Here is a 25,590-nt window from a genome sequence, read left to right as displayed (position 1 = left end):
ATTATTAATCAGAGTTGCAAATTTACAATACATACAATACAATTTAGATGATTACACACTAGTAATTTATTGCGATTTTGCGATTTTGCCGAGAACCGTCTTTGCGACTCTTTAGCTCCATTGACTCACCGCTGCCCTCTATGTCAAACTGCAGCCAGTGTTAGATACATCTCCATTAATAGTCAGTGGACAGACTGTGCACAGCAGGTTGTCGTCACATTGCAGGAGCACTTCTTCATTCAGCTCGTTCTCTTTAACAATTTAACGTAAAGGAGACATTCTGTTATAATATAAAAAGTCCCCTGACGGGCCCCCTGTGTGAGCGGCCCTGCGCACTGAGCTGGAGGCGGACTGCGGTGCTGAGACCAGTGAGCTCATCCTGGCTGCACTGGGAGGAGGGCGGGGCTCCAGCATCATCACCACCGGCCATCACTGCTTCATTGTGGGGTTGATGCTGCGATCGGAGCCGGAGGGGAGCGAGAGAAATACGAAATAACAGGAGCATGCCATGGACACGGCTTCACACCGGTTAGGACGCGACGCGCGACGGGACTAGATGACGAGGTAAGCCGCGGAGACGTGCTTCTCACCGGGCGAGCCGGGGACGACTAGCGGGCCTGCAGGTTTGGAGTCCCGGCTCAGCAGCGGTGACATGCATCGATGCTCGTTTCCAATTCCGCCGCCGCGCTGACGCCAAACCACAACAGCGAAGCGATGACAGCCAGCGTCGTGTATTTTAACGTAGAACCGGGATTGGAGTCCATGTTGGCTCGCGTAGCATCGGTGTAGCCTGCATGACGGAAGTGGTCGAGCTCGGCCTACACGAGCCAGCCCCCCCCCCTCTCAAATATGATGATCCAGCCCCGGGGATTCTCATCGTCTTGCAGGGGCCTCACACACACTTGCACACGACGCATGTTCACAATTCATCGAGCATCATGCACATCTGTGTGCGTGTGCGCGTGTGTGTGTGTGTGTGTGGTGGCGGCAGGTGTTTGGTTTACATCCCGTACTTGTTGTTGCAGTGGAGGTTCAGGCTGCTGGTGCTTCAGGTGAATCCAGATGTGCACCGTCTATGTGCATTTTTCGGCCCATCGCACCATCACCCCTGTGTTTTTCGACAGGATGCTGCAGTGATGTTGCAAAGAGGATGCTCTGGTTGACGGAGGCCTCTGCTCAGCCTGCTCCTGCCTCAGGGTGCCACACTGGCCTGGTTACACACACACACACACATCACCCCTGCTGGGAAGGCATTTGTCACCCTGTTGTTTTAGGGTCAGCGCAGATGGAGGCTACAGTGACGGCCCCACGAGTTAATAGTTTATAGATTGCTCTTGCGGTCGCAGGTTTCATCCAATAATACCAATCGATGGAGCAAAAAGTAATTATATTATATATGGGATAAATGATCATGTTTGTCATTGTAATTTTGCCCCACACGTGTGCTATGATCAGATATTGGTTAATGGCTTAAAGACGCCGATACATTTTTTTCTGTATCTGCTATCAAGTCTTTTTACATTGCTGCATGTTCAATTTATCAATATATTCCCATATCATCATTGGTCCATCTCATTCTTTAGCTGTTTCGTGAAGCAGGACGTTGAATTTCAGCTGCACTGCAACTTTCGACTTTTAAGGAACCTCAAAATTGTAATTTTATATTGCAATTAACATTTGGATTTTCCACATTACATCAGCAGTGAACCGCTTGAACCAGAAGATCCATGTCGATTTTTTCCATCCCACTGATATAGTGAATCGTCATGTACATATAAGGGAAGGCTATATGTGTATATATATGTATTTATATATTTGCTCGTGTTTAGTTTGAGATCGCGTAATTTACTTGAAAAACACAGTGCTTTTAAACATGAAAAACCTGCAGCAGATGTGAAGCCAGACCACTGAGATGCTCTTTCCTGAAGTACCTCCCACATTAATAAATCTCTTAATACACAGGGTTGGTGTTTTGACCTGAAGTAGAATGTAATCCAAAAAACATGCAGGAGAGCGCTGCTGGGATCCAGTGACACTTTGAACCAACTTACATCACGACCGCATCCCAGACTGATTACACTTAAGTTGCTCTCGCACATTGGAATCAACGCTGGCATCGATATGACTCACTTTCGCTGACTCGGTTGCATAACCTGGATCAGGGAGAGGACAACAAATGGTCCTGAACTGGAAGATCTTGTTTGCAAGAAAAAAAAAGACCACACCAAACATACAAAATTGTGCACATTGGTAAGAGTCCTGCAAATACACTGGGTTCATTAATTTGATGTAATATCTTTGTGACTCAATGTTTTTACGTAATATTCAATTGCTCGAGTCACAACCAGATTACAGATTTGGAGATGCTTAGTCTTTTGGCATGCAGGTCTAATTCCATTTGACCAAGTGGAGTAACATGAAGCTGTTATCAGAGCTGGGGGGACTCTGATACATTAATCTCAACGTGCTATCATATCTTAACATTAGTGTATTTTTACTTCATCGATATATTCCCTATCATGTCGTGTGTAAGTTTGATTGCTGCCGTGCTGTGCAGCACTTTATGGTTTAAAAACAGACTTTTAATGATCTGTTAATTTGTGGACATTAAATGGCTTTTCTTTTATGTTGATGCATTCTCTATAAAATATACTTTATATCATTAAATTGTGGCAGCAATATAGAAATCGTACCACAAATGTATTCAGTCAAATATATTTTTGTACCCGTAGCAGTTTATAGGAAGGCCTTCTGGGAGCGTGACAGCTGTTTGAAGTGCAGCACCTTGACTCCAGAGAGTTGGTTTCACATCACGAGTCCTCTACTTGACTTCAGCCAACAAAGGGGTGAAGAGTAGAGACAAATGCTGGGGAAAAAGAGAGTGAAAAAATCGCTGATTCAGACTCCTAATGTGGACCAGACAAAGCCTATTTCATTTCTTGATTCTTTCTCCAACCCGAGGCAAACTGTGGCTTGCACAGTGGTTTCACTGGGTAGTGAACAACATATGGTAGGTCCAGATATAGAAAAACAAAAACTGTCCCCATTATTTATTTTGGAAAAGAAAAACAAATGAGCCCTCTCAGTGTTGCCTATTGTTTATGAGCCCAATTCCAATCTCCTAAATGTTTGATATTGATGTAGAACTCGGAGCTGGACTGTCCATTTGTCTTATGACACAAAATTGAATCACAGTGAATGAGCCACATTTGACAATACCAAGTCATAACCATCCACCAGCAGTCATTTCCCGTCTCTAAGTCCTCAGCGACATCAGACAGGCACCAACACAGCTGACGGTTCTTTTCCCTTCCTGGTAGACTCTCTGGAAGACCCAGTGCCAACACCAAAAATTCATGTCTGAGGAGTCAAAAGTGGGTCATGGTGCCAGGGTAATTCATGCTGAGGTATTTAATACACACAAGCTCCCATTACTACTCAAACACTGTGATACACGCACACTAAACACGGTCACCGTCAGGGCACAGAGCGTAAATGGGCCACCGTGCTCGCCAGTGTCTCTGTCGGATTTATCTCTTCCCCTTTTCGGAATCTGCTCAGTCTGCTCAGCCAGAGACTGTCATGTTGTGTGCAGACATCTCCAGCTAACTCGACTGCTTGCTACACCAAGCAATAACACCGTGTAGTACATCACAGAGAAGCACATTAACGCCAGTCCAGTTAAAGGTGGGCAACAACATTTGCAGAAGATATCCCAAAAACATGTTTATCAAAACAGTATAAAATACTAATATATATCTGGCATTTGAAACTTTATTTAAACATTATAGAGGTGATGACATTTCAAACATAGTAGCTACATCTTTATAATATTTTAATTGCCTCTGGTGAGGAGGTTATGCTTTCATTGCTGTTTGTCCTCAGCAGGATTGCTTTAAAACTACCTAAGCAACTTCCATGGACGGGTTAGGCATTACCAGAGTAAGAACCCATCAACCTTTGCAGAGGATCTGGATAAACGGGCGGATCCGGGACCTTGAGTGTCGAGTGCCCCTTCTAGTTCAAAGAGTGACAGTGTGATGGAGGCATGGCCTGCTTGATAGTTTTTCAGAAGAGCACAGTAAAAAAAGATTTAGCAAGATCCAGTTCTTTAAACCCCTTCTGGCATGGCCGAGCAATGTCATTAACTTGGCTGAGATTTCTTGGGAGTCGATATATAAAATGCTCCTCGGTTTTGACAGTTGGTTTCTTGTCGGAGAGACTTGTTCTGCTCTGCGGTGCTGGGTGTCATACAGTGTGTTTTTTGACAGCTACAATTAGTGTAGTGTAAGTGATTCCTCTTTTTTAACTATGGTGTCTCCTTAAGTCTTTCACTGCTGTTGACTGAAATATTTTGCTTTTGGTGCTGTGCTCTATGGTGGTTGATGTTGAAGGTGTTTAACTAAGTCAAAACTACATTTGCTTTATGTGATCAATAGGCCTTATTCACACTATCATTGTCTTTTAGCCCATAGTTTCCTTGTTACGGGACTGAAATCATTCCCCAAGGTTGATCAGGAGTTAACTATTATTGCCATCATTGAATTCTACGTTGCTTTCTGTACATTGTATGTAGATTTTCTTAATTTTCTCCAAAGCAGTAAGTATTTAGTTACCTCCACCAGGAGCTGATCCAATTGTTTCATTTTCCCTTTCTTTAACATGGCAAGATAGGACGTTAGCCTTGGCAGAGGTATGTGCTCTCCAAGTGCACTTACTGAATGGTTTCTTTCAACCACTCTGCTATTTCTAAATTGTACGGGAAGATAACATCGATTAAATGCTGTATACTGCTGTCAATTTGGATGTCTCACAAGAACCATGGCGTCTGTGGGATGAAGATCGCGAAGACGCTTCTGAGGTTGAATCCCGTTAAGTAGTGCTTCTCATGCTACAGTAGTGGCAGTAGTAGTTGCTTTAAAGGTGCAGTTGCTAAAAAAAAAAAAAGGTAAAATCTATAACTTCCACTATTTAAATATTAAAGCTATTCCCATACACATGCCACATGCCATTTAAGAAGAAAGGAGTTCTGACTGAGCATATTTCCAAGATATTCCAGAGTAAACAGAAATCCCAGGAGATAGAAGGGTTAAGTAGGATTCCATCTGTTTATCTCCACAACGGGGGGACAACACTGTGAAACCGACCTCGATCCTGAACCCTCATTTTTCAAAGAGCAGGGTGATAGACGGGAAATTCATACATATGCAAAAATTGAAGTGAATGTCAAAATAGGTTGGGCAGTTGAGGCTACATCCGGTGCATGGCCCAGTATGGTGCCTGTGTGTGGGAGTGTTATGGCCAGACTGGGGATTATTTCCCTGTGCAGTATGAAAATTGATGACGACAGTAATCAGATTGAGCTGGGCTCGCAGCAAGTTCATATCTGGCCTCACCCTGCAGAGCAGTATCTGGCTGCCATGAATGGTTTGTAGGTTAACACAGTATTAATAGTCATGGTTGTGTATTCAGCTAAGACGAATATAGATTATTCATCACAACCACCACAGTATACCAAAACACAGTATTGACGACAAAATAAAATGGCTGCAATTAATAATTCTTTTAAATTGATAAACTGAAATAAATGTCCCATCGGATTTTTCCACATCCAAGGTCAGAAGAACCTTTTCTAAACTGAATGTCCAGACTATAGCACCTCAGCTACTTTGCTCAATCGACTGTTGCTGTAGCTGAAATACAGTAACTATCCAGTGTGGGAAAGTAACAGCAAGTCTGTTATTGTAACCTGAAGTTGGGAATGAGTAATATGGACATGTATGTTAGGTTGTACTTTTTATGAATAGCAAACTGAAGATGCAAACCTCCCCTTAGATAAGAGGAATCTTCTGATGGAGCAGGAAGTGTCAATTATTACTCCAGCCGTAGCTGGCGTGTTTTCTGGGTTTTGTAACATGTCAACATTAAGTGTACTGTACATTATGTAGGAGCACGTACCACAATGCAGAACAAAGTAACATATGGTGTTTGTTAAAGGTTACGTATCCGTTATTCATTGCCCCGGTGTTGCAAAAGCATCTCGGAACAAAATCTAATATTTAAAGGACACACCTCCTCCCTCCCTTCATGGCGGGTGCTGCCTATAGTGTTGCAAAGCCCAGGGAAAGTGGCCTCGCCAAACACAAGCAGAAACACAAGTGAATCAAGTTACCCTGTGAATAGTAGAGCCAACAAAATTACATATATAATACAAAATCACAATTATTTTTGGCCACTTCTGGTCATCGCAACATTCTCGGGGTTGCTTGGAGTGGAAACAACTATAAAAATTTCTGACAAGATCAGTTCTTTATATCCTTGTGCAGAAAAGAAGGGTCAGGTGGTTTAATGCAGACAAACTGAATCACTGATGATTTGTACAAGGGCAAGTCCAGCTAATTTATGAGCCGAGTCTAATCCTATACGATTTAATCCTTTTATTGCGGCAAATACATTTTCCATAGATCTTAGTCACGAGTTTGACTTAAAGGTTGCTGTAAGTTCAGAGAAAGGACGTGGTCTCAGGGAATGCAGTATCACTTACCACTGTGCGTCCGATTTCAGACAACAAACACCATATGATAAAAGCTAAAGTATATTAGAAACGTCAATAACTTAACACAGATCAGGCTCTGGCGTTTCCTAATGTCCAAACCTGTAATGTATTTTGCAAGGACAGGATTTTTTTTTATAACTTCTTTACCCGCATTATTTCCTTCAAAACAGTGTATAGTAGATAGGCCCAAAAAAGGTGTGGGAGAGATCCAGGCAAGGTGGAGATGAATTTAGGGGTTTAGACTGAGGAAAGTGTTTTCTTTATTCACATTTACACAATTAATAAAAAAAAAAATTTAAATCTTTGCTCACAGTGGCCATTTTGGTGTTCATAGCATGTAAAGCACAGTGGTTCTGTTATAGTAATATTAAGGATTTCATGTAAACATTTCTGGTAAAATAAGATTATGGGATATATTCTGAAACAACTTGACTACCTTGATATTGTAAATTTAATACCAGATAAGATAAAATACAAATATTTTATTCATCCTTCTACAAGGAAATCTGCGGAAAAGCAGATAAGAAAGATACAATATAATTAAAAAGCAATAAAGTAATAAACAGGTTTGCAATATAATAGCTGAATAATAAAAAAAAAACTAATACTATATACATTGTAAACAGTAAATATACAGTTTGAACAGGGTTGCACATATATGATATTGACATTTCACAAATGCACAGATTAAATTTACTATTACACATTTATGGTGCTCTGGAAGCTTGTGTCCATGACTAAATTATTTAATTATTTGATTAAAGATTATTCATTATTTGCAAGGAGAAAAAAGCTTTACTTACCCAAAGTATTGTGCATTTGAGGATGTAAATCTATCTGTACATCCTGTGCCACTATATTATGCTCTGTTTTGAAAGGCATTAATGTTTGCCTGTTGCAATAACTTGTTACTTTGCCCCTTTTCTTCACCCAATGTGCTGACATACACAGTTATTTGCATACAGTTACTGATCCAGTGGTTTTCATCAGTGTTTCCTTGGACGTCCTCCACAAGCGACACTTACAAGAGCAGCAGCAACTTTTGAGAGATCAAAGCCCATGTGGACTGCACGTGGCGATGACGGCAGCTTCATCTCTAATCTGCATCTCAAAATCTTTTAAGCGATGTTATGTCATTCCTCCTCAGATTATCACGGACACTATCCGACTCCTCCCTGATCGTGGTGATGTACGGTGGCGTGCACGTTCATATGCACGTGCACTTTTGTGGATAGTTAATGGCTTGAGAAACGGATAAAAGATATCCCTAAAAGTAACTGTTTAAGAACATTTGGGAAGACCATCTATACTGTGGTAAGATATTGGTGCTTGACATATGCTTTACTAGAAGTATCATCTGGTATTGGACTTTAAATATAAGAGTATTTTCAAATTGAAATCTCAGGTGTATCTGTTATTATATATGTACCGTATATGTGTTGCATAAGCATCTGAAATGATTAGTACACACTGATATTTATCAGGTCTGAAAATGTTTCAAAGGAAGGTGACCCAATGACTTTTGGATTTCTGGAGTTACTCTGTCTACCCACATTAGGTTAGCCAACCGCGAAACGCATTTAGATCCATGAGACGGAAAGTGTGTCGTAACTTGAGGCTGACTGGTTGTTTATCTGTAAGAAATCGATTTCTCTGCAGAGTGCTCCAGAGTATGGCACTGAGGCCTTCTAACTACAAAGTCTTGACTTCACAATGAAAAGCATGTACTGTGTGTACATGGACTGTATGTATATGTATACAGAGGTAGGTTTGGTTCAGCTGCCTCTACACACGGGGGATAGTATAGATGACAATCCTGATTGTCCATGTCACATGGTCTCAACTATGATCATTAACTTTGAGGAAGTAAAGGACTTAAAGGGATAGTTCACCAAAAAATGATAATTCACTCATTATCTACTCACCACTATGCCGATGGAGGGGTTGGTGAAGTGTTTGAGTCCACAAAACACTTTTGGAGTTTCAGGGGTAAACAGTGTTGCAGCCGAATCCAATACAATTGAAGACATTAGTGACCTATCTTCAGACGTGATAAAATAACAGAAAAAACACAACATCCCCCCCCATACTGCTCGTGTGGTGTCATCCAAGTGTCCGCAAGCCCCGACATTCATATTCAACTCGAAAAGTGGTAATTTCCACTGTGTTTTAAGCCTAAAAAAAGTCCACCAGAAGTGGCTAAGCTAGCAGGCGTTAGCATTTCCAAAGGTCCGTGAATGCACCTTGTCGGAAGATATCAGCGGATATTTAGGCTTAAAACACAATGTAAACGAGCCGTATGGAGGCATGCTCCTCACAATTATTTGAATAATACCACTGGTATTGAGACCAACATTCTTGTGGTTCCTTGGATCAACATACTTCTGGACGCTCACCCTTTGGTTTTGAACCAGAACCTTCAGTACTTCCACAAAGTAGCTTAAAAGTAGCCACTGCTGTCAATTCACGGTCTAAGATACATATATTTAACTTGTCATGCTGTTCATCACATTCTCTGGTTGATTGCACTTATCAATTGATTTTGTTCAGAAATTTCACTCTGAAGCCTGAAGGTTAATAGAGTATATTTCAGCATCAGTGTCCCCTCACCATGCTCCTCTATTGTTAATGTGAATGAGGTGATTCTGGCTGATGAATAAGTTCAGCTAGTTTATATTTAACTTCATGGTCCGTCACCCGAGCAGTCGGAGGATTGATGTTGTTTTTGGATTATGCTTTACACAATAAGCCATATCTGCTCTTCCCTCTGCATTTTCCTTGAACTTGCATCAAACAATGTTTTATGCTCTTAGGCCATAACGCCTTTATTTTTACATTCCTTGTCACAATCGTGACATCCCTCCTGAGGTCGGAAAGGCCCCTATTGAAGACTGTTTAAACCGTGACTGTCTGAGGTCCTTCTCAAACACAGAGGTTCGCAGCAGTCTTGCAGTAGCACCTCTTACCTTTTAATGTTACCGTGTTCCGATTTGAAAGAAACTGGTATTGATCCAGCGTGTTGTCGTTGTGTAGGCGCTGGTTTGTGGTGCCATTCAGATGTTTTACTTTATACTGAAGGGTGTTTCTGTTGTGGGCCAACTAAATGGAAAAGACATCTTTCGGTATTGTAGGACAAAGTGTACTGTAGTTCAACAGCATCACATCAAGTACAGCCTCCAAAATGAGCCTTAAGTTGAAGTATATTTCACTGCACAACTTCGTACCAAATATACCTGCAATGAGGGTATTAAATATTGTAAAACAGTTATAGACATAAATCTATGTATTTTACAATGTCTTTTGTTGATGAATTGTTCTTTTTCCTTCTAACCTCATCTCTGTGGAACTATTGAGACATCCAGCATTCTTGTGTTGACTCGCAAAAGCATGATAGATGTTATAAATTATCTTTTTTTCCCTATAAAATATATATAAATACCATTAGTCTTCAAGTTCTTGGAAGTTTCTTTGATTAGTGTTGTGACGTATTCTCTTGACTTCAAAGACGCAACAAAGAAACCGAGACAGCAACATTCAAATAATGTTATCCAATTTGTGCTGACATTGCCTTTTTATTACATTAATCGTCCGCATCCAACCAATTTTTTGCGCTAAATGCTTTAGTGAATTTTACTGTCCAAACGGGAGTTGCTCAATTATGTCGCCTGCTTTCCCCCCCCCAGGTCATTGAAGGTGAAATAAGTCACCAACAGACATTTATTGTTTCGAGAGGATGAATCCTTATGACTTTAGTGATTTCCTGACTTTTACTCTAGTGACACCATGAGGTTGACATTTTAGTTTTTCAAAAATTGGAAGGATTCCCATACGATTTGGAACAGACATGTATGTTCCCCTCAGTATGAATTCTAACTCATTCAAAGTTTGTTTATGACTAAATCCCTTCAAAGCTATTGACATACCCACTAGCCTCAGCTACTCTCTATATGTGTTACCATGTAACTTATTTTTGATTTAGTGTTATTTACACATAAAATTCATATCAATGCTTACTTACATTACATTTGTTACAGCTAGGTTTTTAAGTGAAATCAACAATAAGTTAGTTATATTTACTTTTAACCTTTAGATTTGATCAATTTCCTAGATTTTAAGATCCAACTTGTCAGATTATACAGTGTAATAAACAGCATGTAAATAACACGGAGAACTTGGTGAACAGTGCATAATACCTGCTCAACATTAGCCTGTTAACATTGTCATTTTTAACTTGCCAGCATTAGCATATAGCTCCATTGTATAGAACCTAAGTGCAACATGTGGCTGTAACCAAGGAATTAAAACCAACAATCATCTAGTTATTATCCTCGATCTGTATTCTTTCGCTATTACCACATTTCAACTCTTGCACTCGATTAGATCACCTCTGTATTCTGTGCTACGTCTAAGTTTGTCTCTCTTTGTCTCTCCTCCCCCCCCACAGCCCTTTTGTCTGACAGGAGAATGAGGAAGAGGAGGATCTGGAGAACGTAGGAGCACCTCGGAAAGTTACTGTCAAGTCTCAATGAAAGCATCGGAGGAGACTGTCTAGTGTTTGACCCAATGGCCAAGAAAGGGCGTACGAAGGGCGAGAAGCCCGAAGCGCTCATCTCTGCCCTGCAGGCAGCCAATGAGGATCTCAGGTCCAAGCTGACGGACATTCAGATAGAGCTACACCAAGAAAAATGCAAGGTACTGTACAGCATAACTTAATAACCCCAAATATTTAAAAGTGACTGACACATTTTCTCATTAATTAAAAAAACAAGTTAATTAACATCTTTAATTACTTGTAACAGAAATGAACCAGCTCACACCACAAGATCTTGTGACATATCATGTATAACTTGCTTATGTTGAGATGCATATGCCTTCATACATTAAACTATAATATATTGCCAAAAGAGTTTATACAACATATTATAACACATTATATTATTATAATTATAAGTATTATGTCCATGTCGATATAAATCTATATTCCTTTTGAAGCATGCTGATGACCTTAAATACAGACATTGTACATAAGACGCATGTTGTACCGAAATATACGTTTGAATTAGTTTCCTTTGTGTAACTTGACATTATCTTGTGTTTGTGCTAAATTGATATTAGAGCCTTCGTCCAATCCTAAAGGGGAAATTTCACCCTTTAGTGTTTGCACTGAGTTTAACACGCCCGCTGTTCTATCTGAGGCATCTGAATCCTAATGCTCAAACCTCCCTGCACTTGCCGACTAATGGGCTTAACAATTGTTTTCCTGGGAACTGTGTGAGTGCAGAGAGCTGTCAAAGTCCATAATGGGCCTCAAGCAAAAAGTCCTCACATCATGTGTTATTTTTGGCATTTTTCTTATTTGATGTATACGTTTACTTTATAGATAGATAGGTTTGCTATTTTACACAGGCTGAATAATTTGGAAATTTCAGTTCATATCCATGGAAACGGCCGAGGTCTGAAGTGCTGTCTTTGCACATTTCCTGTCCCCGTGGCCCAGTTCTCTCGCAGACTTGACGTGATGAGGGTGAACATGTCACGGAACATGACACATGTCTGTGAGGGTTCCTTCTGCATGTCTACAGGGAGGACATTTGGATTCAGCCTTTTTTGTGAAGGTCTGTCTGAGCACTACAGACATCCAGACAGAACAGTCACTCAAGGCTGAAAAAAACCTGTTGGGATTAAAAATAAATATTTAATTAGAGTTGTAGTTTCTCTTAAAGATTTTTAAGATTTAATGCCCCCACACACACACACATATCTGAAATCAAACTTACACATTTACGTTGATGTGAAAGTTTGTTGGCAAAAATACAATATACCCTTTAACCTCCATTAAACCGATTATACATAAATAAAGATTCAAATAAAGTTAAACCATGTTTGAAAACAAGTGAATTATAGCAGCTGATGTCTTATGAAGAAAATTTGAATGTAGACTTGATGCATCATTGAGACCAGAAGGTGCAACAATATACAAATGCCAACAGAGTCAAAGGAGCAATTGTCACCCCCTAAGTCTGAAGATGTCTCCCACAGCTTCCCAGTATTGCAACTGGTGTCTCTGTGTTTGGGCATCTGAGTTAGATGTGAACGTACCTGAGCGTAGACGCTACAATGTACTGCTAGTTGGCCCTTTATCTATAACCTGACCTTGGGTATTGCTTGGAGAGAGAAGGGAGTGTGTGTGGAATTAGAGAGGAACTCATAATGGTGCTCTACAGATGTAATATGTGAGGATGGTCAAAAAAACAGTTATAGCACAGGGGTAACATAACTTTATTCCCCTCTCCTCTTCCCGCCAAAGGTGAGCAAGCTGGAGCGCGACAAGGTGCAGGAGGTGAAGCGGGTGAAAGAGCAGGAGCAGCACCGTCACACCGCCATGTTGACAGAGCAGCGGGCCAAGTGGCACGAGGAAAAGCAGAAGGAGCTCCAGGCTCTCAGGGAAAACCTGACCCGGCAGCATGAGCAGGAGCTGGCCCGCCACGCCAAAATCAAAGACCAGGAGAACCAGAGGCTGAAAGCCGCACTGAGCGCCATGCGTGATGGCAGCGGAGAGAAGGTGAGATTAAGACGTGGGGGGGAAGTCGGTGTTGACCTTATACAATAATAAAAAATAAAAAAATCATCTAGAAGTTCTGACAAACTCCGTTCTGTTCAGGTGCGCACAGCTCTGACGATGGAAGCCAAAGAGGAGGCACGTCGCTTCTTTGACCAGGAGAGAGTGAAGCTTCTGCAGGAGATACTGGAGCTGAAGAGTGTTAAGAAGCAGACCGACGAGGCTCTGAGCAACATGATCCAGTCCGACAAGATGAAGGCCGGGGACCTGCGGTCCGAGCACCAGCAGCACCAGGAGCAGATCTCCAAGATCAAGTGGGACTGCGAGAAGGACATCCGCAGACTGGTACCGAATACTACAATACTGAATACTTAAAGACTAACTTAAATATATTGTTATCGCCTCTTGCCCATTGTCACCTACGATTTGTTTCAGCCCCCCAGCGACCTGCAAAGGTTCAACGGTATAGCTGATCAATGATTGATGATGAATTTATCTTTAAGTCCATAATTTAGGGAAACAATATTTCAGTCGTTAAGGTTCTGCGTAAAAATTTGGAACCAGACATTGACAATATTTGGTATTTATACATAATAAGTGACTTAAAGAGTCAAAATAATAACTGCTATTGTCTTTGTATAAGATTGTTGGTAGACTGGCACCTAAAAAATGTACCTACCCAGAAAAATCTGCAATTTCTTAACCACACCACTGTTTCTCTCTCCTTCCCTGCAGGTGGATGAAATCAAATCTAAAGACCGCACTATCTTCTCTATGGAGAGGGAACTGGAGTCGACATCAGGGTTCTTACAGAAGCTGCAGCTTCAGAAGGACTTGCTGGACGAACAGCTCTTCATCGTCAAGGAGGCCGAGTGCGGCCTGGGAAGCCCGAAGAGAGAGATCCCAGGCAGAGCTGGAGACGGAGCCGAGCACTGTGGCAGCCCGGTAAGAAGAGCCAGGAGATGTTTCATGCTCATGCTGCTTAATCTTTCAAAGAACTGATATCAATCAGGTGATTTGAGATAAAAACTCTGAGGCCTTTCATCTCTTCCTGCCTCCTGAACCCCAATTTTCCCTTTTTACTTTAGCTCTTGAACACCTCTTTGTAGCTGAGGTGTCAATATTCCGTTACTGGTTTCGTTTTAATAGACTAAGATCCCACAACACATTTAAAGCTGAAAACCTGCCAGGACCAAGAGAGATGTGATGCAGCGTTTAAACGTGATCGACTCAGAGTAACCAGAAAATGAAAACAGAGATTCACTGATGCACAGACTTACACTGTCGATCCCAAGTACGTTTGTCCCACTGAGAGACCAAGTGACCATGAGACACTGAGACGCCGTCTGTGTGTCTACCTCCTCAGCAGCATGACAGCCTTCATAGAAACAGTAAACTTCCTACACAGAGACCCAAAGGCCTAATAACACAGAAAAAGAAGTTCTCATTTTCATGATAAAAATGTGTCAACTCGTGAATTGAATCTCTATGTGGCAACTGCAGATTTATATTTAACTTTCTATTCTAATAGATTCAGTGTCCTTGAGGCCAGAGCACAATAAAGTAAAAGTTACTTGTCTCGGAGCAGATATGCTAATTTCATTGCCATTGAATTTAATTGAATTACATTTATTTTTATTAGCTTCCTACAACTTTCTAGTTCCTAATTTCCAAACTATACATAAGCTGATTTCGTAGTTTTGGTTCAAATACCAAAATATTGATCACAGTAAGTAACCGTTGCACTGACCTGTGGTTACAAAGTGCATCATTCCATTGTTTTTACTATGAAAATGTTTCTTCTCTCTTCCTCACCTGGTTTATTATTGACTTAGTCAAATGACAGTTGTTGTCTGGTTTATTTCAGGACCTGAGGAGAAACCAGAGGCGCGTTGCTGATCTCAACTCAACTATACGCAAACTGGAGGACCGCAACTCGCTGCTGGTCGACGAGAGGAATGAACAAGTATGATCAAAATCATTTATGTAAAAAAATCCATCATCTGTCTGTCGTTTAACCTTCGTCTTTCTTGCTTCAAATCTCCCAGCTTCATTTTTTTGTTGCTTTTCACCTCCCTCATGTTGGCCACCACTTAACATGTCCCTGTGTCTGCCAGCTGAAGCGAGTTCGAGAGTCGGAGAAGCAGTGCAAGCCCCTGCTGGACAAGAACAAGCTGATGAATAAGAGGAACGATGACCTGACCCAGACCATCCAGAAGCTGGAGGACAAACTCAAGAGCCTGGCCAAGGAGAACCTGGAGATGGTCAGTCACAAAGTCACGTCAGCATCATAAATTAATTTTGTAAGAGAGTTAGATGGACGACATGAGAGGTTTTCTGTCTTTGCGTGTCTGCAGAAGGACAAGATCAGCTCCCATCCTCCACTGAAGAAGCTCAAGTCTCTAAACGACCTGGACCAAGCCCACGATGACCAGGAAATAGCCTTTTTCAAGCTCCAAGTCCTGGAGCAGCAAAACATGATCGACGAACTGACGAGGGTACATTCTGTTTTTTGAATTTATTATAAGCTGAGGGTGCAAATTAACATCTATAACTGAGGTTTCCTCTGGTGCAGCCATTAGCTCTGTTGTATCACAGCAGGAAGGTTTCTGCATCAAATCCCAGTTCAGCACACTCCTGTGTGGAGTTGACGTGTTTTCCCTGTGTCTGTGTTTTTTTTTTTCTCTGTGAATATGTGTGAATGCCCCTGTATTCTGGCCCCTGATTCGCTGGCGACCCGTCCAGTGTGTACTCCGCCTCTTGCCCCGCGACCCTCAAAGGATAAGCGCTATAGATAAAAGATTAGTTTCTTCTCACGTTCGGAGAGGAGCCGTTTGCGGTTGTGGTGAAACAAAATAATCGATTAGGAACGAGAAGTCAAAATAGCTTTTGAGAACCGAGAACGGAAAGTTACAGACTGGCACTTATTTACCTACAGTGCAGATATTTATTAGTACACAGTGGGCGGAATCTAATGTTACATGAATCTAATGTTACATGAATCTATCCAAAAGTTAATGCGCCGAAGATTTTTGGATCGTTAATCATCTTGAAATTCACGTCTTTAGTTATTTGGATGTAATTAAAAAACAGTTAACGGTGAATCTGATGTGTTGCTGTTGCGGCATCAATTTAACTTGCGCTTGTAACCAGTCACTCTGTGTAGCTTATTTAAAAAAATACAATATACAAAAGACTCTAAAACCCAGAGCTCAGGCTTGACAGCCGTGTGACGACTGAAGACTAATATCGAATGTGAGTTAGAGATGCTCACACCATCCATAGGAAAAACTCCTGTTTCCTGGAAATGAGTGAGAGTGAGAAGTGATGCGAGGATGAGTCAGGAGACAAAATAAAGCATCAGACTCCCTTCACACTTCTCAGACACAATACGGTGAATTTACAAACACTGTCTGGAATGACCAAAAAGCAGCATCTGTGAATGATGTGTTTGAACGTCTGTTTGTCATTTAGTCCACAGTTTTGATCTTTTCATCTCCAACAGTTTATTTCAGTGACATTGAGATTTTGGTTTGTCTTTTATTTAATTTGAATAGATAAGAAAGAAAAGGACGTGTCAGTCTTACAGTCGTGTGTCATCTTTCTTTGCATTTGTCTTTTCCAGGATCGTGAAAAACTACTAAGAAAGAAAAGGCATAAAAGAAGTTCCAGGCCAATAAAGGTAAAAATGATTAAATATGTCTGGGGCCTTTTATCCTAAGGTGCACATAACTTATTAAAAAGTAATATGATTATATCAAAGACCCCTTATTACGATGGTATTAATATTCAACTACATAAGCGGTTGCACAACCCGGATAAAACCACAATTATAATGGCAATCTGCCGAAGTGCGAGCACAGCTGGCTTCTAAAAGGGATGGTGAGACGGATGTTACACTCAAAACACGGCCATGATTATTTTGGAAACTAAGTACAACCCTGTTGAACCATGTGTCCGTCACCGCCACCTTTTATTCTGCCTTTAAATTGGTATAAGTGAATTTGAACATTATCTAAATGCACTTACACCGTGAGGAAAGAAAGATTCTTACTGCAGCTACATTCACATCTGTTGCCAGTGGTTATGATGCTGCCACAGAGTTTATTTAAAAAAATTGTTAGAAACGAGAATCTCAAAGACATGAGAGAAAGTTTTAATATAACACATAAGAGTGAGGACATAGACAACTCTGTTTCCTGAGGTGATGTGAAGTAGGCATATTGATTGTTGGGCGTTCGTCGCTGGAGATGACTTCATCTGGAAATCTTTCCTCTCTGCAGAGGCACATCGTAGTAGATACATTCTTCGGATATGACGAGGAGTCTATGGACTCGGAGACGTCCTCGGTGGCTTCGTTCCGGATGGACAGAACTCCTGCTACTCCTGATGAAGACCTGGATCAGGTGAGAGCTCCCCCTTGTGTCCGTCCCCGAGAATGTGTCCTTCACCATTGACTTTTTGTCAACTCCTATGACTTTGAGTGTTGCTATATCACCCCGCTGCATCCCCAGCGTCTAAAGCTGTGTGTTTGTGGTTGTGTGTCGAACAAGGGTCTAGCCAATGAGGAGTCGGAGCTGCGTTTCCGTCAGCTGACCAGGGAGTACCAGGCCTTACAGCGAGCCTACGCCCTGCTGCAGGAACAGAAGGGAGGCATACTGGATGCTGAGAGGGAAGCCAAGGTACAGACATGGCTCAGTCATCATATAGCAAGAAAAACCTGCTAACATAAAGCTATAAAAAATAAAGATACAGTTGGCTCTGAAACTTTAAAGGTAGTTTTACTCACCTTGACAATCCTGTGACAGTCACTGTTTTAAGGTAGAGTGTGTACATGTATTAATTGTATTTATTAGGTCGTAGTACAGATACAGAATGTTTATGTTTGTGTTATATGGCTGCTATAATGCTGTGGGAATTGATTTACATTTAATTTCATCAGCTTTAAACCTGAAACTGATCCTAACACACGATTTAATAATTAGTGTTGTCATTTATTCTGTTATGAGAGTGGTCTCATAAGGTGAGACTCATCCTAGTATGTTTTGTGACATTTCACCTTTACTGTTCAATGTAATGCAGAGAACTAATGCAGCTTCAACTGCACCAGGTTGTTCTCTAGTGCAGCAGGTCCTGACACATCTGTGGCAACTCAGACACATTAAAAGTTCATGTACGAAGCAACGTTCAACTCAAGTTCCTGCAAATCTTTGGAGAGAGGCCGTGCTCTAGTAGCGAATAAGAGTCTGTGTTGATCACGTTTCAGGCTCAGGAGCAGCTCCACGCAGACGTTCTCAGGTACAAAGCCAAAATAGAGGACCTGGAGAAGGAACTGACCCAGAGGGGACAGGTAGGACACTCAAACACTCACATATACACATGGGGGACGATAAAATATTAAATGTGTTTAATTTCTAAAAGCTTATTTCTTTTTAAATGGGGTAAAATGTGAGAGAATATCGATAAATGTACCGAAGGTTTGACTGTCAGCATCGTGAGGGTGTTCAGGTTCTCTTGTTCTCAACATATTAAGATTTTTACCTTATTTATTTAATAGTATTAATAATTAAACCTCAACTGTTTGTGTGTGTGTCCGGTGACAGGACTCCAAATGGGTGGAGGAGAAGCAGCTCTTCTTACGAAGGAATCAGGAGCTTTTAGACAAGGTTGGACTTAGTTTGTTTTCCAATAATCAAAACTATAAAGTGTTTTTTTTAAATGTTGGCGACTGAGTAGATTGCACCATTAAAAATAATAAAGATGATAACAATAATAATAATCAAAGGAAAATGAAGTGTATTAAATATTCATTGTTTTGTGTTGTGATCAGGTTCTTTCTTCTTAATAATAATTCATTGATAATTTGCTGTTTTCTAATCACTGTCATAGATGTTACATTTGATAAATCCCTAATTTTAATTCTAACTCCTGCTGCAGTAGCTTTGCAAATACATGGAAAACGTCGATAACCTGTCGGCACTTATTCTTTATCCATGTCCAGATGGATAAGTTGGACTCAGAGAGCAGTCGGCTGCAGCAGGAGCTACAAGACTCCAGAGACCAGAATGATCTGTTAGAGTTCCGGATACTGGAGCTAGAGGTGAGTTTCATACGAAGCCTCAGTTACCATTGCATCAAAAAATGTTCCTGCCCAAAAGATCCTAAAAATGCTTCGCTGAGCTCAAAATACTGTCAACTTTTTATAGCTCAATAAATGAGTCTAGTGGAGACAGTCTAGAAAAAAGAGATCCTGTTTAAAGTGAATTCAACCAAAATCTGTAACAATTCAGATCTTGGCTTCAGTTTGTCTGAACTATCTTCCAGCTACAGTGATCATATTTACCCTAAATCTGGAATTAGGTAAACTACAATGTGACATTTATGGCTCTTCTTTTACATCGTATAACTTCAAATCAAGGCCAGAAGAATTACATTAGCTGAAGAGCAAAGTCAGGGTTTATGTTTTGGACTAACTGCTGATGCATGTACACACACACTTTTCCAATGAAGAACAGATACTAACACATCAAATATAGAGGGTGTACGGTGCCACCTAGTGAGCACAGAGGGGAAGGGGTTATGAACTGGTACGAAATTGCTTTGAATTTAAAGTCTGTACTGTTGCTCTCAGGTGTTTGATGCAGCGTCAGCAGTTTGTCTGGGAAACTGAAACATCGTCAACTGTACAATATGTTTTAAACCTGACATAAAGTTTATCAAGATAATCGGTCTGAAACCAGGTCTGCTACAGAGTCGAGGGAGATTGACTTGTAAAGAGAGTTTAAGTAAGTTTTCTTATTAGCGTTGAATAATAAATGTGCATTTCTCTTGTTGTAGGAGCGTGAGAGGAGGTCGCCTCCGTTCAACCACCTGAGGATGCATCCGTTCTCTGAGGGAGTCAGTGCTCTGCAGATCTACTGCATGAAGGAGGGGGTGAAGGTACACAGCGGAAATCATTCTTCTGCTTTATCGTCGACATTCATCTTAAAGTAGAGCAGGTTCTATTCATCTGTTCTGGCTGTTACACGTCCTGCAGTTTTTAGAGCTGAAGTAAAAGATTAACAGGCAAATACTTATTAGGATTAAATAAAAGTCAAAACATAAATGATGTTTTCTTCTTGATTTTTTATTTCTTTTCCTCACAGGATGTGTGCATCCCAGATCTCATCAAACTGCTCGACATCCTGGGAGACAACGGGGTAATTCCTATGGATTTTAATATGTCCTCCTCCTATGATGCTGTAACAGGCGCATTATTAATGAGAGTAATGTTTTTCCTTTTGTATAGAACTTAAGAAATGAAGAGCAAGTTGCCATTATTCAGGCCAGCACTGTTCTTTCACTGGCAGAAAAGGTAAATTTCAACAAGTCAGATCATGTTAATTAACACACAGAAGATTTCTGGGCTGACTCGACCCGTGTTTTGCTGTGTGTCGCCCTCTAGTGGATTCAGCAGATAGAGGGGACGGAGGCAGCACTGCACCAGAAGATGATCGACCTGGAGGTCGAGATGGTGAGTCACAACAGGAAACTGCATGTCGATCAGTAAACATAAATAATCGTGATGACGAATATTAATGGTTCATCTGGAGAAAACACTTTTTGCACTCCATTGCTTTCCGGACATGTGCAGTAATTTTGCACTTCTTGAACATCAGATTAAGTGGGGCGGGGCTCATTCACTATTTCTATTCTCTCGGTAACTATCCAAAACATCTGCAATCTTCTAATTCTGTGCAGGAGATGTTCTGTAAACAGAAAGGTTATCTAGAAGAAGAGCTGGACTACAGAAAACAGGCCCTGGACCAGGCCTACATGGTACGTGAGCATGTCAGTGTGTTAATCCTTCATGTATACATCACATTAGGGAGCCCATAATTTTGATGTATGTGACATCAAAGTTGATAATATCCCTTCTCTTCTCCTCTCAACAGCAAATCCAGGAGTTGGAAGCGACGTTGTACAACTCCCTGCAGCAGGACAAGGTTGTTTTAGTCTTGTTGTTACAATTTCACGAAATATCTTTCAGGAAGGTGCTTTTTGCAGCCAGGTGTCCTAAGCCAGCAATGTTATTTGGACTTGGAGTGGATAAGAGCTAATGTGGCACTTTACACCTGCGTCATGGACCACTTCAGTGCATGGGACAAGTTCTGATAGAAAGGTTTTCTCATCTGGGTGCAAATAGATAATAATATTCAACTCTATAGTCATAAAACAGAAGTACAGTGACGTTTTCTGTAATGTGAAATAGGAGTGAGTTATCAAATTAAGATCAGTTAGGGAAATGTTTTTGTCGTGCTGTCTTGTGAGGAGAAAATCCCCCTCACCTGGAACATCTGCACCATCTACATGGAGTCTACATGCTACATAACCCTTTTACATGGTGTCTTGCAAATGAAGATGCTATGAAATACAGTATTAAACTCCTATAAGACTTCTAGAGTGATTGTAGCGTCTTTTGAGTTCTTTTAAACTCATCGTGGTTTCTTCTCTGCCTGATGTGCTCCTCCCAGGTGATAAAGTACGGCGAGCCTCTGGACGAGCATCAGCGGGACGAGCTGCGGACGGCGGTGGAGAAGCTGAGGAGGCAGATGCTGAGGAAGAGTCGCGAGTTCGACTGCCAGATCCTCCAGGAGAGGATGGAGCTGCTGCAACAGGCGCACCAGGTCCGTCTCCGTCGTACACCAGGGATGGAAGGTTCTGGAGCGTTCTTCAACAGAGAAACACATTTGTGACCTTTTTCTTTTCTGGATGTTTGCAGAGAATTCGTGACCTCGAAGACAAGACGGAAATCCAGAGGAGGCAGATTAAAGATCTGGAGGAAAAGGTATGTTTGATGTAAACGATAATTAAAGACCAGCAGCTCCAACATAAAACTCACAATAAAAGGCTTAAATTTGTTGGTTTAAAGAGGTCGTCACAATTAAGGCTATTTTTTCCCCTAAAATCTGTGGAATTAATGTTGAATTTAATTTTGAAAGTTGAGGAAATGGGAATAAGGAATAACAACTACCTACAATATGAGTATTATCCAGAAATATGGTTTCAGAATTGCCACAGCTCCAGTTTCTCTATATCTGTTCCTGTCTGCTAACATACCTTGAGTGTTCCTCTAATCCTCTCACTCTTTCTTCTACTCTTTTCTTCATTTCTTTCTCTCTTTCCACAGTTTTTGTTTCTGTTCTTGTTCTTTTCTCTTGCCTTTATCCTTTGGCCTTGAAGTCTTTGGCGTGTCCCGTAGCAGAGGTGAGTCCTGAGGGCTTTGAGTAGAAAGTTCAAACCACCGCCGTCCCTCCTCTGGACCTCGGTCAAATAGTTTTCCTTTTAAAGCGGAACCGGCGCAGCGAGTGTTCTCGACTCTTTGCAGCTGCCAAACTCAAATGTGGGAACACTCAGGCTGCTCTGCCCGAATCTGCCTCGACAAGTAGTCAGAACTGTGAAAACCTCCTGATATGGACGTCTGACCTTTAGAATAACTAGGATTCCTTCATTTTAGTTGATATTTAATCTCATTTCAGGGATTTACTTCTAATCTCATTTAAATTAAGGGAAATTTGAGTAAAATACTGTCCTGATTTGACCCTGGTCTGCAGCCTCTCCCTCCTACACATTCACTTGCTTCACCCAAGAAATATTCCATTTCCATTCCTTCTTTCTGCTTGCACTCCGAGTCTCGTGCATTTCTCTTAATTATCACCATATTACACGAACGTATGAAATATTAGGAAGTAAACTGTGTCATCAGCATCTCCCGCTCCTGACTTTTGTTTTTTTGTCACATCTGATGTTTTAACCCATGTTTACTCTCATTCATGTTCTTTTAAGTTTTGTAAACAGTTGTCTATTGTCTATAGTTAATGGTTTTACAAGAAAATGTGAAAGGTGAAAGGCAAACTGCGGAGGAAGTCCGGACCCAATTGTGCAAACGTCCTCCTGAGTTCATGTCTGAAGACGGCTCTAAACATGGAGAACTCAATATGTGCAGGTTGTGCTTCTCGTGACTCCTCTGTCTCCCTCTGTGTGCCGCTCTCAGGTGGTGTGTCGGCGTGGAGGTCTCCTTCGTGACCACAGTGTTATTTATTTTCTGGACAAGCGTGGAACCGTGTGTGTAGCAGTGGCTGCTAGTGTCATTACAGCAGTGGCTGCTGTCAGTGTAAGGTGGATGTGTTGTGCGTTGGCCATGGATGTTCACACTTCAGATTTACTTTTTCTTTTTCTCGTTTTTTATTAAATGGGCACGGGGGTTCTCAGGACGCTGCCCGGGATGATCTACTTTTTAAAGCCGTGTTGGACAATAAACATCTCTCCAATCAGCTGGGAGTACTGTAACAGACACACAACTAGAACACTTACTCATGCAAACAGACAGGTTACGGACAGGCATGCTGAAACAGAAGCATGCAGATGCACACACACACTCACACACATGCACACACGTATGCTTTGACAAATCCAAACCAAAGCCTGGGAAATGTTCTCTCTGCCATGCAGGGTAATAATATGTCATTCACAGCCATTTAGCCACAGTGGGGATATAAGTGAGACAGAAACACTCACAGACAACGAGGAAAACACAACCACCAGACCACAAACCTCTCCTCGTCTTTTCTCTTCATTCCTTTACTTTTCAAACCGGGGGAGGACGTTATTCAGGAGTGAAACCTCTCGGCGAAATAGAAGCGAGCCAAACTCAGGGCCCTTGAGTGCGGAGGCAGCTTGAACAGTGCTGGTCTCGGGTCTGGTTGTGATGAGGAACACTCCGGACGCACCGGCCGGCCCAGGACGGTGCTTTACACACCAAACTGCCCGGAGTTTACACCCTGGAAAAAGACAGACGTGCACTGCAGAGGCTGGTGTGTACAGACACTGAAGCAGGGGGAGGTAGAGGACACTCAGGGTGACATGTCTTCTCCGGACACAACTTGAGCGAAGACAAAAAAGATGACAAGCTCTCTGATTCAGCTTCACTCCACCTGGATCGTCACAGAAAAAAAAATCTACAGATTATCAAACCGCTTCTTCTCGAATTCCAACAGACTGTTTACTCTCTCTTTTATTTTATACAGCTCCCGCCAACCTGATACTGTCTCTCACGATTTCCACTGAGAAAACAAATCCCTATTCTGTACTCTAATATATACATTTGTTGATATGTAAATGAATGATTTTACGTAGTTTCCCCCCCCACCCTTTTTTTTTCTGTGAATAGTTTCTTTTCCTCTCTGAAGCAGCTTGAACAGTTGACGTAAATTACTTTAATTGCTCTGTTTTATTGTGGTGACGGCTGCAAAGATCAATTTAATTTCCTTCAATTATAAAACTGAAGAATCGTTTGAATATGAATGTGGAATACTGGAATATTTTCCTCACCCGTTCCCCTTGTGTTCCCCTCCCTCTCTCTCACATACAGTATACTGGGTTCTACTGTTCCAACTGTGGTGGCTCTGGGTGACCAGCAAGTGGCGCTGTCGTCACCCGGGCAACTCTTAAAATTGCCCTTTAATTAAAGAGACATGATCTTTAAAACAACTTGTAAATACTTTCAGAGCAATGTGCAAAATGATCTTCATCCAATCGGGTCGGCTTAAGTTTGTCATCAGTGATGTCTGGTCCGAGAACAAAATCATTTGAAATTTGATGTAACAGGAAAAAAAAAACATGATTTCACCCATAATTCTGTCTTGGAAATATTGCAGGTTCTCCCTCTATCCATCTTTTTTTACTAACCAAAATGTGTTTGATACTAACGCTCATCTTTTACTACACATCACTGACCGTGCAGACGTCCACCCGCCACAATAGGAAACAGGAGAAAGCGAATGCAACACTACACCCGCTCCGCTTCTCTCCTGACGAGCCTGTAGTCCCTGCAATATTTACAATCAGCTTGTCCCCTGTGTACCCGAGCCGGTGCGTCTGCCACCACACCGCCCCTCTGGCTCCATTCACAGGTCCAGGGTGGCGCCTCTCGGTGGCGTCTCATTACACCGTGACCACGACCCGCTCACTTTAACTCACCGAGGGGAAGGACGGAGGCTATTTTTGTGCAAACTCAGCAATCGAGCAGTTGCCTTAAATGCACTTTCCCCTCTTGTCTCCGCTTGTATGTTCCTTTGTAACAGTTGTTTTCTCAGGCGGTTGATTTATCATGTAATGTATTGTGTATATATTTATATATATTTTGTTTTTATTTCACAGAGGATGTTTTTTTTAAAAAATCTTTACCCCGTCTGTCTTCCAATGAGAATTTAACCCCGAACCCTACTTTCGCCTAGATTATTAAATAAAATGTACAAAAGGAGAAATGCTGTTAACAATAAAAAAAAATGATGGCTTTGACGTTGAAGGTTAAATCGTCATATTTTCATGTTTTATCACAGATAAGCTTTTGTTGATATTGAGCATAAAGAACTATCAGCATTGTGAAAAACAGGATTTTAAATTAGAAGCAATTCATTTGAATCTTTTCCTCATT

The 25,590-nt window shown here is 41.4% G+C and overlaps 1 protein-coding gene across 1 annotated transcript; it reads left to right on the top strand.

Moving 5' to 3' along the window:
* The first annotated feature begins 365 nt into the window (after positions 1-365).
* On the top strand, positions 366-25,454 carry jakmip2 (janus kinase and microtubule interacting protein 2). The gene is given in 24 exon segments (XM_035179156.2): positions 366-564; positions 11,001-11,248; positions 12,864-13,118; positions 13,218-13,460; positions 13,851-14,060; positions 14,983-15,081; positions 15,233-15,379; positions 15,473-15,613; positions 16,741-16,797; positions 17,399-17,521; positions 17,669-17,797; positions 18,382-18,465; positions 18,719-18,781; positions 19,117-19,215; positions 19,953-20,054; positions 20,261-20,314; positions 20,404-20,469; positions 20,560-20,628; positions 20,856-20,933; positions 21,050-21,100; positions 21,629-21,781; positions 21,877-21,942; positions 23,149-23,174; positions 23,176-25,454. Coding segments are annotated over 23 exon segments (2,496 nt in total). The 5' UTR covers positions 366-564; positions 11,001-11,119; the 3' UTR covers positions 23,228-25,454.
* The last annotated feature ends 136 nt before the right edge of the window (positions 25,455-25,590 follow it).

This window comes from Hippoglossus stenolepis, chromosome 15, assembly GCF_022539355.2.
Source record: "Hippoglossus stenolepis isolate QCI-W04-F060 chromosome 15, HSTE1.2, whole genome shotgun sequence".
Classification (NCBI taxonomy): Eukaryota; Metazoa; Chordata; class Actinopteri; order Pleuronectiformes; family Pleuronectidae; genus Hippoglossus; species Hippoglossus stenolepis.
The sequence above is the reverse complement of the archived record's forward strand: the minus strand, read 5'-3'. Positions and strand labels throughout refer to the sequence as shown.